The 16194-nt window shown below is 36.2% G+C and overlaps 1 protein-coding gene across 2 annotated transcripts in view; it reads left to right on the top strand.

The window, feature by feature from the left end:
• TUSC3 (tumor suppressor candidate 3) overlaps positions 1–16194 on the top strand; it is a 109587-nt gene that overhangs the window by 43291 nt on the left and 50102 nt on the right. For both annotated transcript variants that reach the window (XM_070408299.1, XM_070408298.1), the window contains exons 3-6: positions 6751–6868; positions 11205–11345; positions 14647–14787; positions 14907–14996. In XM_070408299.1, the coding sequence (XP_070264400.1) occupies positions 6751–6868; positions 11205–11345; positions 14647–14787; positions 14907–14996 (490 nt within the window). The remainder of the gene's footprint in view (positions 1–6750; positions 6869–11204; positions 11346–14646; positions 14788–14906; positions 14997–16194) is intronic.

Genomic DNA, 16194 nt, shown 5'->3' with positions numbered 1-16194 from the left:
CAAGAATCCACTGAATTTCTTATTTGTCATTAGTTAGGATTCTTCTGTCCCCTACTAGTCAGTAAGAAGTTGGACTGAGGGATAAGTGTAATGGAGTTAAGTTTAGAAATCAGAGTTTATGTTATTGGGGCACATTCTTTCTAATCAGTCTTTTATACTCTGAATAGATTTCATCAACATGAAATTTGTATTTCTCAGGCTCAATGAATTGTTTTTAATGACAAACAAATCTGTTCCGTGACCATATTGCTAGTGAATTACACCCAACAGAAGCAAGCCCCCATTTTCCTTGTCAGTATTCAGTTTTCTCTAAGTATTTTATTTGTGTTGAAAAATGTAATTTGCTTGGCTCCCCTAAATTCTCTATTCAAGGTAGATATATTCCTAAGTAGAGAAACTTGTGTAGAAAATTTTGCTGGTTACTTTGGTGCTCTAGTTTCTAAAGGAGAATATGTAAGAAATAGATCATATCTTCATTTGTAGTCTATTTAAATAGCTTCATATGTTTTCCCAACTAGACCCTTATAATAACACTAGAGGCTCAGTGGGGTCTGGCCCGCCTGGCTGGCCAGGGGGAGGGGCTGTGGGGGGTTGGTGGGCCGGCCCCACCTCCTGGTTGAACTCCAGGTCAAGGGGACAATTTGCATATTAGCCTTTTATTATATAGGATTCTGAGTGGTTTCCAAACATTTATTTTCTCTTCCTCCAATATATTATACACACTGTTGCCAGATACAGCTTTCTTAATTAGCATTTTGCATAATCCCCTTCATTCAAAGCACTCCTCATTGTTCACTGTTTACAGAATGAAGTCAAGGTCCTATTTATCTCTCCACCAGAAGAGAGCTTCCAGTCTTTTATTTTCTAACAGTGAACACTAATACATATTTCAGACATGGTAGTCTTTGTTTACACTAATTCTGTTACCTTAATATTCTTTCTGTTCTTTCTTATAATTTTAGTCCCTCCATTCTTTTGAGTAGTTTTACATTTTATATTCACCTTGTCCAACTGCCCAAGTCCTCCTCTATATTTCACATAGCACCTCTGATTTGCAACCTTTTAAAATATCTGTATCATATTTATGTATTAGTGTGTGTCTATTCCTTTCTATAACAAGCTTCTTATAGGTGGGGACCTGAGATATACTTCTTTATTATTGCAGCATATATTAAAATGCTGAATAAATAGCACTGATAATTAAGATCTAGATTCTGTATTTGCATATGACATTGACATGAAGAACATGATTGATAGTCATTACAACCTTTTAAGTCATGACCACTGGTCTTGACAAAGAGCATTTATTTATGATGGTACATAGATTTAAAGTGTTTATTTTTTTCTCCCTAAGACCACCAATAAAGTAAAGCAAATTGGTCTTACAAGAGACATTATTGTGGGACTTAAATCCGACTAAGTGGACTTTAGTCAGACTCTCCAGAGTTCAGAGTCTCTAATGATTCATTAGCTTTAGGGTATAAATGATACATTGACTATTTAGGAAAGGATATTATTCACCATCACCATCATCAAACCTTTATTAAATGCCTGTTCTTTACTGGGTCCCAGCCATTGAACAATCAATATGTAAACATAATATGCATAAGATGATGCAGATATATACTTAAAATAAGTAGCACTGCACAGTAACAGAGAATTTTCATTTCAGATAGTTAGCTGAACAACTATGGTAGGGGTAGAGATGGGAATGACTTCTGAAGGAGAGGCAGCTTTTGAAAGAAGTGGGGGCGTTCCAAACAAAGGATTTAATGCTTAAAGGATGAGCATGGGATGTCATACAACAGAGAGGCCCTTTGAGTACGGTATGTTCGTAGAGACATAGATAGTAGACATGAGTTGTGCCCCGGGGATGGAGGATCTTGTCTTCTACTCTGCCTGTTGTCTTCATGATGCAGGCATTGGGGCACTTTCAGGATTTTGGAACAGATGATAGATTGATCATTGAGAAGTCAAGCTGAAAAAGTGGATGATACAGAGTTTGAAGGCAAAATGAAGTCATTCTCTTTGACTCATCAATATTCCTTATCTCATTTTATTATTTTCCTCAGAGTACTTGGGACTATCTGAAATTTTGTGTTTCCTCTTCTCACTGGCATTTTTTTCTCCCTGAGATCAGGGATCTTGCATACACTATTCACTCCTGCATCAGCTGTCAGGTTGTTGGCACTCCTGTGTATTTGTGGAGTGAATTAACGAGTGCGTGAATGTATGCGTAGTAGAGTCTAGTACAGTGATGGCGAACCTTTTGAGCTCAGTGTGTCAGCATTTTGAAAAACCCTAACTTAACTCTGGTGCCGTGTCACATATAGAAATTTTTTGATATTTGCAACCATAGTAAAACAAAGACTTATATTTTTGATATTTATTTTATATATTTAAATGCCAGTTAACAAAGAAAAATCAACCAAAAAAATGAGTTCGTGTGTCACCTCTGACACGCGTGTCATAGGTTGGCCATCACTGGTCTAGTAGGTCTGTGTTAGGTTCGAACCTTATGAGGAAAAGAAATTGAACATTATCTCTGTTTTATGTAATTCCATTAGATACTATACACAGATGTTAAATACTAAAATTTGATTCTCCCTGTGTATTTTTTCAGAACAAAGCATTTTCATTTCTTAGAATATCATAAAAAATGCCATTTTTTTTTGCTGATTTGCTATTTCCCTAAGTTATATTTTAAAAGAAAAATTATTTTGGTGTAAAATTAAATAGTTTTTTTTACTATAATTCCATTCTTCTAATGATTTTTTTAAGTTAGCATTGGTCTCTTAAAGGTTTATTAGTATGCAAAGAGGCTCAGACCTACTCCATTGTCAGGGTGAAGTCACTATATGGTTATTATACATTTTTTCTTTGAAAATCAGTGATGAGTACTTACCAGTAATATTGTATGTATTCCACGTGACACAAAAATCAAATCAGATTTTAGGGCACCTGTTGCTTTTAGCTCATTTTTATTTTAGTGTTGGAAGAGGAGGGAGGCCCTGTTTTATGTGGAGTGAGAGAGACTGTAGGCTGTGCATTCCTCCAGTAGACAGAGATGTTCTCATTCATACCCAGCATCAGTTGCCAGCATCTGAAGTGCTTTCCCTCTGCCGGCTTCTGGGCTTGGTTCCTGCTCTCTGAACTGTCCATTCTCTAGCTTTCAGTCCTGGGGATTTGAGCTTTACTGTCACTTCATGTGAGCAACCTTTTATGACCATACCATGTAAGTAGGTTCTCCTTATTTCCTGTAATATCATTCACTGCATTTTCTCCTCTGGATATTTTAGCTTTTAATTATTTGTATGTATTTTATTTTGGTTGTTTATTATGTCTTCCCACCAAAAACAACTCTTTGAGAGCAGACCTTGAAGATGAGCTTACTTCCTGCTTTTAGGTGCTCAGTAAATGCTTTTTCAGTGAATTACAATTAAATCTTATTTAACAACCGAAACTTCAAAAGTTTGTAACTATTTTCATTGTACATATTCTAAAAACATACTATATAATTTCCTATAATTACTATATAATTTTACTGATTACAATGCAGTCCTAAGCTAATCATTACAATGGTCAATTTTTAGACTATGCTCTAATAAAATGATACCCTTAAGGTAAATGACCTCAGATTATAGCCCTGTTCATATGTAGCCATTTTAAATATATATTTTAATCACAGAATTACTATGTGCTCCTTTTAATGGAAAAAGGGCCTACAATGAACAACTACATTCCCTTGTGCTCATCTGCAGTCTTGGCCACAGGCAATCACTAGTATCCCTTTGTATTTTTTTCTGGTGATTTTTTTCATATCTCTAAAAGTTATTTTTTTAACAGTATTTCATAATACTCATATTAATTTCCTACAAAGACTTGATCTTTACATTTCTTGCTGTGATGGGTGAGGATTTAACTCATTTCACCCCTCATCATTTTTGTAGCTTTTTATTTTTTTTACTATTCTTCCTTTCTTGTCCATTAACTATAAGTGATATCTCTTATTCCTTCGTAATGTGAAGATTAACAGGTGCACCCTTTCCCATCACCTCCCCTTCTTCCCTTTTACCTACCAAGTTGTGGTCACTGTACTTACATGTTGTCATAGTTGATAGCATTTACATTCTGTACTGTAACTGCAATTATGTCTGTGCTCTGTGTATAGGTTTATTTAGAAAGTTGAAAGGTAATAGGCAGCATTTATATTATTTGTACAAAAATAGCATTGACTGCAAAGTAGTAGGTTATGATTAGGGTTCCTTTTCTATAGCACCATTGTTTGTGTCCCCTGTTCCACTAAAAAGAAATTGTTAAAAATAATTAACCTTTTTTCATCAGCAGTTAATCAAAATTATGATACATTTTAATTTGCTTTACATTTAGATCTTACCTTTTATGTTCATTCCATTGTCGTTTTTCTTGTTGTGGGACCAAATGTCTTACTGTAGTCTTAGTATCTTCCAACTCTTTCTGATTCCAGTGATTGCTTAGAATCTATTCTCTTCATCTTGAAGGCCAAGTAAAGTCCTGTTCTAATTTGTACTTCAGAGCCTTCTTATATATCTTCCACTCTTCCTACCTGACCATACTTCTAGCTGCTCTATTCCCTACCTTTTACAGCTACTGACATAGTCTCAGGTTTTCTTCTTTTCTTTTTTATTCATGTTACCTTTTTATCAATTATATGCTAAGGTGATCTCACATTTCTTAGATTCCTTAGAACATATTTATTTCAAACTTAATTATTTTGATTTAGAATTTAAGATTGAAAAAAAAACATGCCCTCAACACTTTGAAGGAATTGTCCTGTTATCTAGTGTTGCTAATAACCAGTCTAATCCCATTCTCCTTGGTAGCCTTTGTTCCATATGTTTTTATTTTGAAACCTTTTAGAATCTTCTTTTTTATCCATAATGTTCTGAAATGTCATAATATATATAGGTGTTGGTCTTTTCTTATTCCTCTTACTCAGAACCTGGGAAATAATTTTAATTTGAAGACTAGTGTTCTTGAATTGTGTTATGTCTCCAGAAATATTCCCTTTGTCTCTCTTTTCACTCTCGGTCTCTTTCTGCTTGAAAATTGTCTTTACTGGATTAAATCTCTAAGTCCCTTCCTCTCCCTACTCTCAATAGAGTCCACCTGTGTCACTTTTTATTCTGTGAATTTTACTGATCTCCATCTTCTGATATTGGTATTTAGGTTGAACAGTCATATTTAAAATTTGTAAGTGCTCTCTTATTTCCTTTGTTCCCTCTTTACATTATATTGTTCTTTGTGTGTGTGACTACATTTGGGAGAAGCAGTCTGCAGTGGGCCCCAGCATCCTTGCATGTTCTCACTGCATAGACCAATAATTCAAAGTGTTGTGTGTGCAGGGACAAGCCTTAAGGAGTGAGCTCATGTCTCCCCTGTTATCACTCGCTATAAAAACAGTAAGCCCCTCAAACTCAGCATTCCTCTCTGGTAACACTGTCTTTTGTGTGTGCAGGCATCCACAAATATCCTTTTGTGTCACTCTGTGAGGCATGGGGGCACAGGGAATTGATGCAAATAACATGAAGTAATAATGTCCTTTGTCTCTGACCCAGGAGTCTCATGTGTTCTACCAGCATCCATGAAATAGTCTACAGGCTAGCTTGTTAATTATCGAGATAATATCTCAGACCCTGTCTCTGCTGCTTCTGATCCAGTATTTTCCTAGCTTGGTCATGCACCTCAGTGTCCTTTGAGAGTGTGGCTTTCTCCATCAGAACTTTTACTAGTACATTAACTTGTTTCCAGATATTTTTGTAATCTCTTATCTGCAGCTGACTGTTATTTGAAGGCTTTTTGTTATTGTGAAAGTATACTCTTTTATTTCTTTACTTTCATTTTTAGGAGAGGGACTCCCCAAAACTCCTCTGAGAAATCAGCTACTACTGTATGGAAGAAGAACCCTTTTTATTAACATTTTAGCAATCACTTACTGTCTTTTTATTCAGTTACTATGCTTATGTCCTTCCAACAACACCATTTCAGTTTCCATCCCTACACCTAAATATAGAGCTTTATTATCTGGAAAATCAACAAAATGTCCAATAGAAATTAATTGAAAATAGAAGTAAATATGCTCTTAGAGGAAGCTTGTTTGTGTCATTGGCTTCTTTGTGCCTTTTTTTTTTTATTACTTTTAGGTTTGAATGTAAATGCATTTTTAGATAAATGGGATATAAAAAGGTGTAGTATAACTGTTTACAGTTTTAAAGTGTTCTCATGTTTATTGTTTTTCTGTTAAAGTGAATTGCAAATATTCTTAAAAATAGCTTTATGCCTTTTACTAAAAGTTATCAGAAAATTTAAATATATATAGGAGATGCCGCAAAATGATTTTATCCTCTAGACGTCTAGAGTAAGAGTTGTTAAACTTGTTTTTGAAAGTGCCAGGATGAGCTTTTGGCCATGCAGTTTTGGTTACAATTATTATACTCCAGCAGCCAGAGAAAAATATGTCCATGACTCATGTGGCTCTAGAGCAGTAAACCTTTATTAATGAACAATAAAATTTGAATTTTATGTAATTTTCACATCATGGAATATTTCACCTTTTTATTTTCTACGACCAATTAAAAATATAAAATACAGTCTTAGCTTGCTTTTCATGCAAAAACTGGCCACCTCTTTCCCTAGAATTGCCTGTTTTATTAACAGCTTTGTTAGTGCTTGAATACTGATGTTTCTGCTCTGCTCTGTTGTTCTTATCAGGCAAGCTAATGAAGAATATCAAATCCTGGCTAATTCCTGGCGCTATTCATCTGCTTTCTGTAACAAACTCTTCTTCAGTATGGTGGACTATGATGAGGGGACGGATGTTTTTCAACAGGTAAAAGTTATATTTTCGTTTGCTAACATCTTCAATAGAGTTGGTTATGGTTGATACGTTTTGTTTGCCCGATAAACATACCATTTATTAAGTAAGTTAATAAATACAGTAGCAGTTATAATGAATTGTTTGTTGGGATTAAAATACAGCTAATGTTATTTTTATTTTTGAGTAGTGTTTGCCATTAGCAAGTATGGTAAACACATTTTAACTTTTGGATTGTGGAGGAAATGTGTTTTGTCAGCATACAATGGCAGTTTACATGCATTAACCTTATTTTGATATTTAATTGTATGTAGTTTAAGGTAATATTGTGCATAAAAGTAGGAAATTTTATCTAAAATTCAATGTTTTAATCTTTACTTCTTTCCATATGGCAGATAGTTTTATATACAAAATATTAAATATTTTTTGAAAAGTAGTCCGAATAGTGTCCCTCCCAAATTCATATGTTGAAGCCCTAACCCCAATGTGACCATTTTTTGGAGACAGGGACCTTACAGAGGAAATTAAACATAAAATGAGGTCATAAAGATGGGACCCTAATCCAGTAGGTCCTCATTGAACCCTAATTACCTCCTTAAACTGGTGTCTAAGGAGGACACCACTTCCTGGATCTGGTTGTGAGGAAGAGACACGAGGGGTACATGTGCACAGAGATAAAGCCTTGTGAGGACATAAAGGAGGTGACCATCTTCCAGCCAGGAAGACAGGTCTGACTAGCAACAAACCTTCCTGAGCTTCGATCTCAGGCTTTCAGCCTTCGGAACGGTGAGGAAATAAGCTTCTGTTATTCAGGCCGACTCATCTCTGTGTGTTACAGCAACCTGAGCAGACTAATAGGTTGTCATCCAGTCTTCTCCATAGAGCAAGGTACAGAATGGTGGTATAAGTATGCTAGTTGTCATCAATTTGTGTCATTGTCATTGCTAACATCGAGTACTTATGTTCCAAGGACTCTTTTTAGTGCTTCGTGTATATTCTTTCATTTAGCTTCCCAATGACCCACTGAGAAAGGTATTGTTATCTGTATTTCACAGATCAGGAACTTAAGGTATGGCAAGGTGCAGTCACTTGTTGGAGGTTACAAAGCTAGTGTAATATGGAGCTAGAATTTAAGTGCTGAACTGGTTCCCAGAGTTCCTCTTACCCTGCAGTTCTTAATGCTTTATGTTTATCACTGCTTGATCGGTGCCTTTCAAATGTAAAACTTCTTTCAGTGCCAGGCATTGATCAGTTTGGGTATCTTGGTCTATTTTATTTTCCTCACATATGACACTCCGGCATAATGCTTTGCCAGGTCATGGGACAGCATTTAGTTTTGTAAGGAGTCTAGTTCACTAACTGTAAAGGGTCATTAGTGAGTTTTTTTGCTTATTTGCTCCGAGGTTGATTAATTATTTATTCATCTTTGCCAGTTTCTAGTTGAATAAGATAAATTTCCTCTTTTGCCTTGGTCTTTCTTTAGTATTCTTTACTTATTTCTTTCTCCGTAAGCTTATTTTGCAGATATTTATTTTTGTTCATATATTCAATCAAATATTGAGCAATGAATTTCCTTATAAAGGAAAATTACAATACTATAAGAGCCAAATATTCTTTCCTGTAATTTATAGGTCTCTATAGAATCTCATAATTGTTCTTAGAGGTCGTTAGATGGAAGTGCTCTTCATTATATACACTACTCCTCTCTACCATATATAGGCAATAGTCATCCAGGTCCAATCTAACTGCTAGAGCAAAAGTTTCAAGCCCAAATGTCTGTCCTGGACAGGCTGTAAACTAAGCCAAGAGAGTAGGTTGGGTTAGTGTCATTTTGTTACGGTATCTTCGTTTATGTTCATACTTAGCATATTTCACACATTAGTTCTTCACTTGCATGAGTAAATATGCTCTCTCCTGTATTTATTTCAACAAAGTCTTTCTTGGTCTTTTAAAAAAATAGATCTCTAATGGAGCCAGATATTTCACTGTTCTCCTAACTACTGTAAGAGATAAACAGCTACAGGCCAAGCAGCTGATCCTTGGGCTCACTGTTGAGGAAACAGTGTGGTGTGGGTGGGGACTGCAGCAAACTGAGGAGACAGCCCAGCTCCAGGACTGAAGAAATGCAAGCCACATCTAGATGTGGTTTTCAAGAAGAGATCCAAATACAATCTCTCTATCTTTAAAATATTGGCAGCTAATTCAGATGAAACAAAACTGTGAGACCAGGTCAGCCTATTTTTGTGCTGGTACTGACTATAGGCTGCCAGTATATAACCAGATGGCTGTATGGTTAGAGATAATCATTGAAATCTTTTATATTATATGCTTTACACTTTAAGTTTGGCATAGATATGAGAGCTGAAGTCAAGATTGTTTTAAATTGCAAAATTTCCTCAGGCTAATTTTGATTCAGCAGAATTACGAATATAGAACCGCTTTGTCTTTTCCAAAACCTAGCCCCTGGCTTAGCAATGAGTTTTCATGTTTAAATGCAGAAATGCATAAAAGTTATAGCAGTTAATGATTTTTATGGGTAATTATAATCCACACAAAAACAGAATTATATATTTTGTTTGACATGAGAACCACTAAAAGATTTTTAATGCTTATGTTTCTTTTTCTCATCGATTATTGAGTCACATTTTGTTGAAGTACTTTCTCTAAACTGATGCTGTAAAGCACTGTCAGCAGTATTGTGGTGTTGGAATACAATATTAATAACAAGTGCAGAAATTTGGCAATTCTTGGCACGCTGGGGACTTGCTGGGCAAGTAACTTCAATTATATGTGATTCTCGTGCAATGGCTGAGGCTAAGTGCCTGACAACAGGCCACGGAGTATGAATATGGTGTGTTAGGAGGAGCTCTGCACTAGAAATCAGGCCTGTGTTGTAACCTGCTTTATTGTAGCCTTGGGGAATTTGTACATTTTAATTAAGATGAAAACTTTGAATGATATGATTTTTTTTTAAACTCTGAAATTCTAGGATGTTAAGCCTTAGTTTGGGTTTTGTGATTGTTCCCCTGCTGGGAATTTCTTCCTTGAAATCATATATTTCCACGTGTATTTCCATGTTGGCTGTAGCTATCTCTTGTGCATCTATCTTATCTATCAGGGAAACATACATGGACACAGTCAGGAGTGGGAGAAAAGAGGGAAGAAAGGAACCTGTGACTGTGTTTTGTTCCACTTAACAGACATTAAATGTCCACAACATGCATCCCACTGCTGGATCTTTACCTCAATGTGAACCGTGATCTTATGGGCAATGCTGATCTATAGTTCAAGTCATGGCCGAAAATCCCGTGGCTTTTAATTTGTGACATTTTTCATAATTCCTGGGCAGCAAGAATTTAATCTGTATATATTTTTGCAGTTTGCTTCTCAATGCAAATTCATCTAATATTTGTTTTTAGATATTTTATTGTTAATAAGCACCATTTATACTGTGCTAGTATCTTACTCAGTACACTTTTCAAATAGAAATTGCCTTTAGAAAATAATAATGAGATATAACCATTTGTAAGACAGTTGAATTAATAGAGAAGTTAAACAGAAAAAGACTATCATTGTGGATTTCTGCTTCAGCCTGGTAAATTCAGATTGTTTAGAGCAAAAATGTTGGCTTCTGTGACAGTCATCAGCATTTTTTAAGTTTAATAGAGAAGTCAATCTACTTATAATTTGTTTGAAATTAATTCCATAATCTATATATATATATAAAAGCCTAAGTGACCATCCAACCAGTAGCTATAATGGGCAGTGACCACCAGGGGGCAGGAGCTGCAGTGACTTGGCAGCTGTGGGTCTCAGGTGAAGCTCCTGGAACCAGAGGGGAGGAAGCCTGATTCCGGGGTGCAGCACCTGAGAACTGCCCTCTCACAATCCAGGATCCCTCAGGAGATGTTGGAGAGCTGGTTTTGGTCCAATCCCCGTAGGCCAGGCCATGCACCAGGCCTCTAGTATATTTATATTGTTCATCAAATGCCAGTACTTTTTCTCAAGAAGTCGAATAGTCCATGCTCTGCCAAATTGCAATATTTCTATTTTACACTTTGAATTACTTCATATTTTACTCTAATTATAGAATTTAAGGTAGGAAAAGAATGAAATAGCTGATAGAATATGAATGATGCCTGTTGAATGTGGAGGTTCAGGACGCAGCCTAATTTATAAGTTCTTTTTACTCAGGAGTGCATTAAGGTGAATAAAACAGTAATTAAGTTCTGGAAAGCCACTGGGTTTTCGAATAAATGCTATCTTTCCAAAACTCATGGAGGAAAAAACATGAGCTGTAGATGAACGCTATATAAAGATGTTATATTTAATTTTATTTTCTGTCTTATAGCTCAACATGAACTCTGCTCCTACATTCATGCATTTCCCTCCAAAAGGCAGACCCAAGAGAGCTGATACTTTTGACCTTCAAAGAATCGGATTTGCAGCTGAACAGCTCGCAAAGTGGATTGCTGACAGAACGGATGTTCATGTATGTATTTCTCCTCCACAGTTTTAAATAATAGGCTAATTAGCTTGGTTTGTTAGGGCATTGTAATAAGGCCACAGGGTTTTTAAAATTTCCCTATGCAGCATTTTTCCTTACTTAGAGAAAACTGTCTGATAACTATAAGCTATAAATTAGGTGAATTTAAAATATCATTATTCTAAAAATCATTTAAGAACTATTAAACTGTATGTGAGGCACAAAGTAATTTCAGAGGCTAAAAAATATACTGAATATTACTCAGTGGTATTAATAATCAATTTCTAATTAAAAAGCTGGATGTATAATTTTTATCTATTATTTGGGCAGGTACAAATTCGATAACACCTTCTTTTCATGAGCCATGTGAGAAAATGCAACACATAAACTGTTCTTGGCACTGTAAGGTGGTGTAACTATTCTGTCATATCTTTATTTTATGTCATTTACCTTAAGGAAATAATCGAGGATGATTTAAACCTGCAATCGCCATTCATTTGGACCTCATGGACCACCAGTGGTCTGCGGACCAAGGGTTGGAGACCACTGATAAACTACTTAGCCATAAACATTTTTTTAAAAGAGGAAATCACTGTATAAGTTGCAGGCATACAGTTTTATAATACATCACTTGTATATTGCATTGTGTGCACACCATCCAATATCTAGTCTCCTTCTGTCATCTTATGTATGACCCTTCCCTTCTGGTAACCACCATGCTATTGTCTGTGTCATGAGTTTGTTCCTTTATTTTATATCCCACATATGAATAAAATCCTATGGTTCTTGTCCTTTTCCACCTGACATACTTGGCATAATATATTCAAGATCCATCTGTTTGTTGCAAATGGCATTATTTAATCCTTTCTATGACTGAATAGTACTCCATTTATAAATGTACCGCATCCAGTCATCAGTTGAAGGACACTTAGGTTATTTCCATGGCTTTGCTGTTGTGAATAACGCTGCAATGAATATGGGTATGTATATCTCTATAGATAAGTGTTTCCAAATTTTTTCAGGTAGATACCCAGAAGAGGGATTGCTGGGTCATATGGTAACTTGATTCTTAATTATTTTAGGAACCTCTGGACTATTTTCCATAGAGGCTGCACCAGCTTACACTCCTACCAGCCCCTTTTCTCTACATCATTTCCAACACTTACTTCTTGTCTTGAGAATAGTCATGCCAGCAGTCATTCTGTGAAGTGGTATCTCATTGTGGTTTTAATTTTTATTCCCTTGTAGCTATTGAAGTTAAGCATCTTTTCATATATCTGTATGTCTTCATGGGAAAAGTGTGTGTTCAGGTCCTCTGTGCATTGTTTAATTGGATGGGTTGTTTGGTGTTGAGCTGTATGAGTTCTTTATATATTTTAGAGATTAGACTCTTATTGGAGGTATCATTTGCAAATATCTTCTCCCATTTGGTTTGTTGCCTTATTTAGTTGATGGTTTCTGTTGCTGTGCAGAGATTTTTAAATTTGATCTAGTCCCATTCATGAATTTTTGCCTCTACTTCCCTTGCTTTGAAGTTCACAAAAACCCCTTTGAGACCAAGGTGTGTAAGTTTAGTACCAATGTTTTTTTCCCTATATGTTTTATTGTTGCAGGTCTTATTTAGTTAATTTTTCAGTTTGGTGTAAGCATTCTAGTTTTATTCTTTTGCATGTGGCTTTCCTTTCTTCATTGTATGTTTTTGCCTCCATTATCAAAACATTTTTTTGTCCACGTATGTGTGGGTTTATCTCAGTTTTGTTCCTTGTTCTGTTTTTCTGCCAAAACTATGCTGTTTTGATTATTGTAGGTTTGTGGTAAAATTTGAGGTCAGGGAATGTGATACCTCCAGCTGATCTATTTCAGGCTCATCTTGCATCTGCCTACCTACCCTACCCAGCACTCAGTTAACCATTTCTCCTAGGAGCCTTGTTTTCTTTTAGTGGTGAATGTTGTAGAACCAAGACCTATACATACTGTGAAATCATGAGTTCATACCAATTATGTCTACTTATGAAATATAGTCTTGATGTTCATTAAAGCACAATCATGAAAGTGAAAAGACAGCCCACAGAATGGAAGAAAATACTTGAAAATCATTTTTCTTAGAAGGGACTTACATCTATTATACAGGGCTCTTACAACTCAGTAACATAAAGATCACTTAAACAGTGGGTAAAGGATCTGAATTAACATTTCTGTAAGAAAAGTATACAAATGTCCAATAAGCACATGAAAAGATGGCTTGTCATCAGGGCACTGCAATTCAAACTCACAATGAGATACCCATTCACCCCCACAAAGGTGGCTAAATCATTGAGATAATAAATGTTGGTAAGTGGAGAATAGGAACCCTCATACACCACTAGTGGGAATGCAAAATAGCACAGCCACTTTCGAAAACAGTTTCTCAAACTATTAAACATAGTTACCACATGACCCAGCAATTCCACTCCTACATATATACCTAAGAGAAATGTAAACATATGCCCACACAAAAAATTGTGCAAGAATTTTTATAGCAGCATTATTCATAATATCTGTCAACTGGTTAATGAATGAATAAAATGTGGTATACGCATACAATGGAGTATTCACCCTTAAATGAAGTATGGACACATGCTACAAGGGTGAACCTTGAAAATGTTATGCTAAGGGAAAGAAACCAATAATAAAAGACCACATATTATATGAAAGTCCAGAATAGGTAAATCTATAGTGACAGAAAGTATACTAGTGGTTGCTTAGGGCTAGAGGGGGGAGGGTAAAGGGAATAAATGCTAAAGGGTATGGGACTTCCTGTTGAAATTTTTCTAATTTTCTGATTCTGACTTATGGTTGCATATATCAATAAATATGCTAAACTGAATTATACAGTTTGAGTAGTGAATTGTATGCTATGTGGATTATTTATCAATAAAACTGGTTTTAAGAAGCCTTTTTTAAAAGGTCCCAATTTGAAATAATACAAATATTATGACCCCATCTCACCTTTACTCTTTGCCAGATGATCCCATGTTCTCTGGATTAATCAGAACAGAATTAATCTGGGTTAAATATGCAAAGGTAGCTTTGCATATGTTTAACTGTAGTCACCTAAAATGAAGAGCAAGACTTTTTACATTGCCATGATGTTTCAAGGTATATATTTTTGATTTGTAAGGAGTGAAAAGAATGTTAGTGCAAGGTCTGAAAGTAAGGTGTCCCCTTTCTAAATTATTTGTATTGAAGATTGGAAGGACTTAGAATGTGGTCAGGAGAAAAAATTGGTATTTTTCTTTCACTTAAAGTTTTCATTGAATTTTTGCAGATTCGAGTCTTCAGACCACCCAACTACTCTGGCACCATCGCGTTGGCCCTGTTAGTGTCGCTTGTTGGTGGTTTGCTCTATTTAAGAAGGAACAACTTGGAGTTCATTTATAACAAGACTGGTTGGGCCATGGTATCTCTGGTATGTTATCACATTGTACTTTACCCCCCTATATTTTGTAAAATAGCACAAGTTGTATAATATAAACAGAATGAGCCAGACTGTTACATAATGGAAACACATTGCACCCTGTCTTTCAGTGTATAGTCTTTGCTATGACTTCTGGTCAGATGTGGAACCATATCCGTGGACCTCCCTATGCTCATAAGAACCCGCACAATGGACAAGTGGTAGGTGCACTTCCTAAGCATTCATACTCTGAACTGCAATTCTGTTCATATAGGAAACAGAAATTAGTGTTTAGGAAGAAAGGGTTGTATATGTGAATCTGTGTTCTTTCTCTTCTCATTTGCTACCTCTGCCATGTACGTGCACATAATATACAATATATATTGGGTTTTCCTTTTTTTAGTGTCAGGACTGCTTTAATTCTGATTAAAAAATCAGCCATGTACCTACATTATATTTATATGCATAAAATACTTTTTCTACTTATTATTTATTATCACCACAGCAGTATAGACGCTCACAAGAGGAAATAGGATTAGACGTAGGCAAATTGGTGAAAACCTAAAGTGAACCTCAAAGTTCATAAGCACGAAAGTGGTGCGCCAGTGTCCATTGCAGTCGATCCGGATGTTAATGGAGTTCTGTGCTTTGGCATTTGGGCTTAATAGCTGTCCTTTGTAATTTTGTTGCCTGTTTTGCATTTTGATGAATCCCTGTCTGCGTTTAACAAGGCATGGCATCTCCCTTTTTTCCTTTTCTTACCAGAGCCTTTTGTGTTCTGCCTCATGCCTTCATGGCTCTATCGAGCTCCTAGTGGGGAACACGGCTGATCAGAGAGTCCACTGTTGGGCTAAAGCATGAAAAACCAGGGCTCTTTCTGTGTAACACCATTAAGTCATGGTTTAGAAATGTAAGATTCACAGCCACTGTTATTTCTTCCACACATTTAACTTTGGAACCCTGTAGCATTACGTGCAACGTTTCTTCATTTGTAAAATATCAAAGTAGATATAGTTTCTGTTCCAAGGCCACATTAAAAGTTACTGCCCTCGTAGATTGGCTGTCTTTCAGGAAGAAGTGAAGGCATGTTTGGGCTGTAAAACTCCTGTTACGCAACCAAGGATGAACCCCCCCCTCCTTCCCAGGGTGTCACAGCTGTGGGGCACCCACAATGGGAGCTAGTGGGAGGGCCAGGGCGCTGCCTAACACTCTGCCGTGCCAAGGACAGCCCCCAACAAAGGGTCATCAGGCACGAAGTGTCCGAGTGTTGAGAGACCCTGGTTCAGGGCTATAGAGAACCTTAGTATAATTTTATCATACATGTTTTGCAGCCAAGGATATCATCTCATCTAGCATATATACCCCAAGGATGACTTTATAAAAGTGTTTTTATATGGAAGTAACCAGTGCTTAGGATCA

The sequence above is a fragment of the Myotis yumanensis genome, unplaced genomic scaffold, assembly GCF_028538775.1.
Source record: "Myotis yumanensis isolate MYYU_CA2020_CCGP unplaced genomic scaffold, mMyoYum1.0.hap1 SCAF_3, whole genome shotgun sequence".
NCBI lineage: Eukaryota > Metazoa > Chordata > Mammalia > Chiroptera > Vespertilionidae > Myotis > Myotis yumanensis.
The sequence above is the reverse complement of the archived record's forward strand: the minus strand, read 5'-3'. Positions and strand labels throughout refer to the sequence as shown.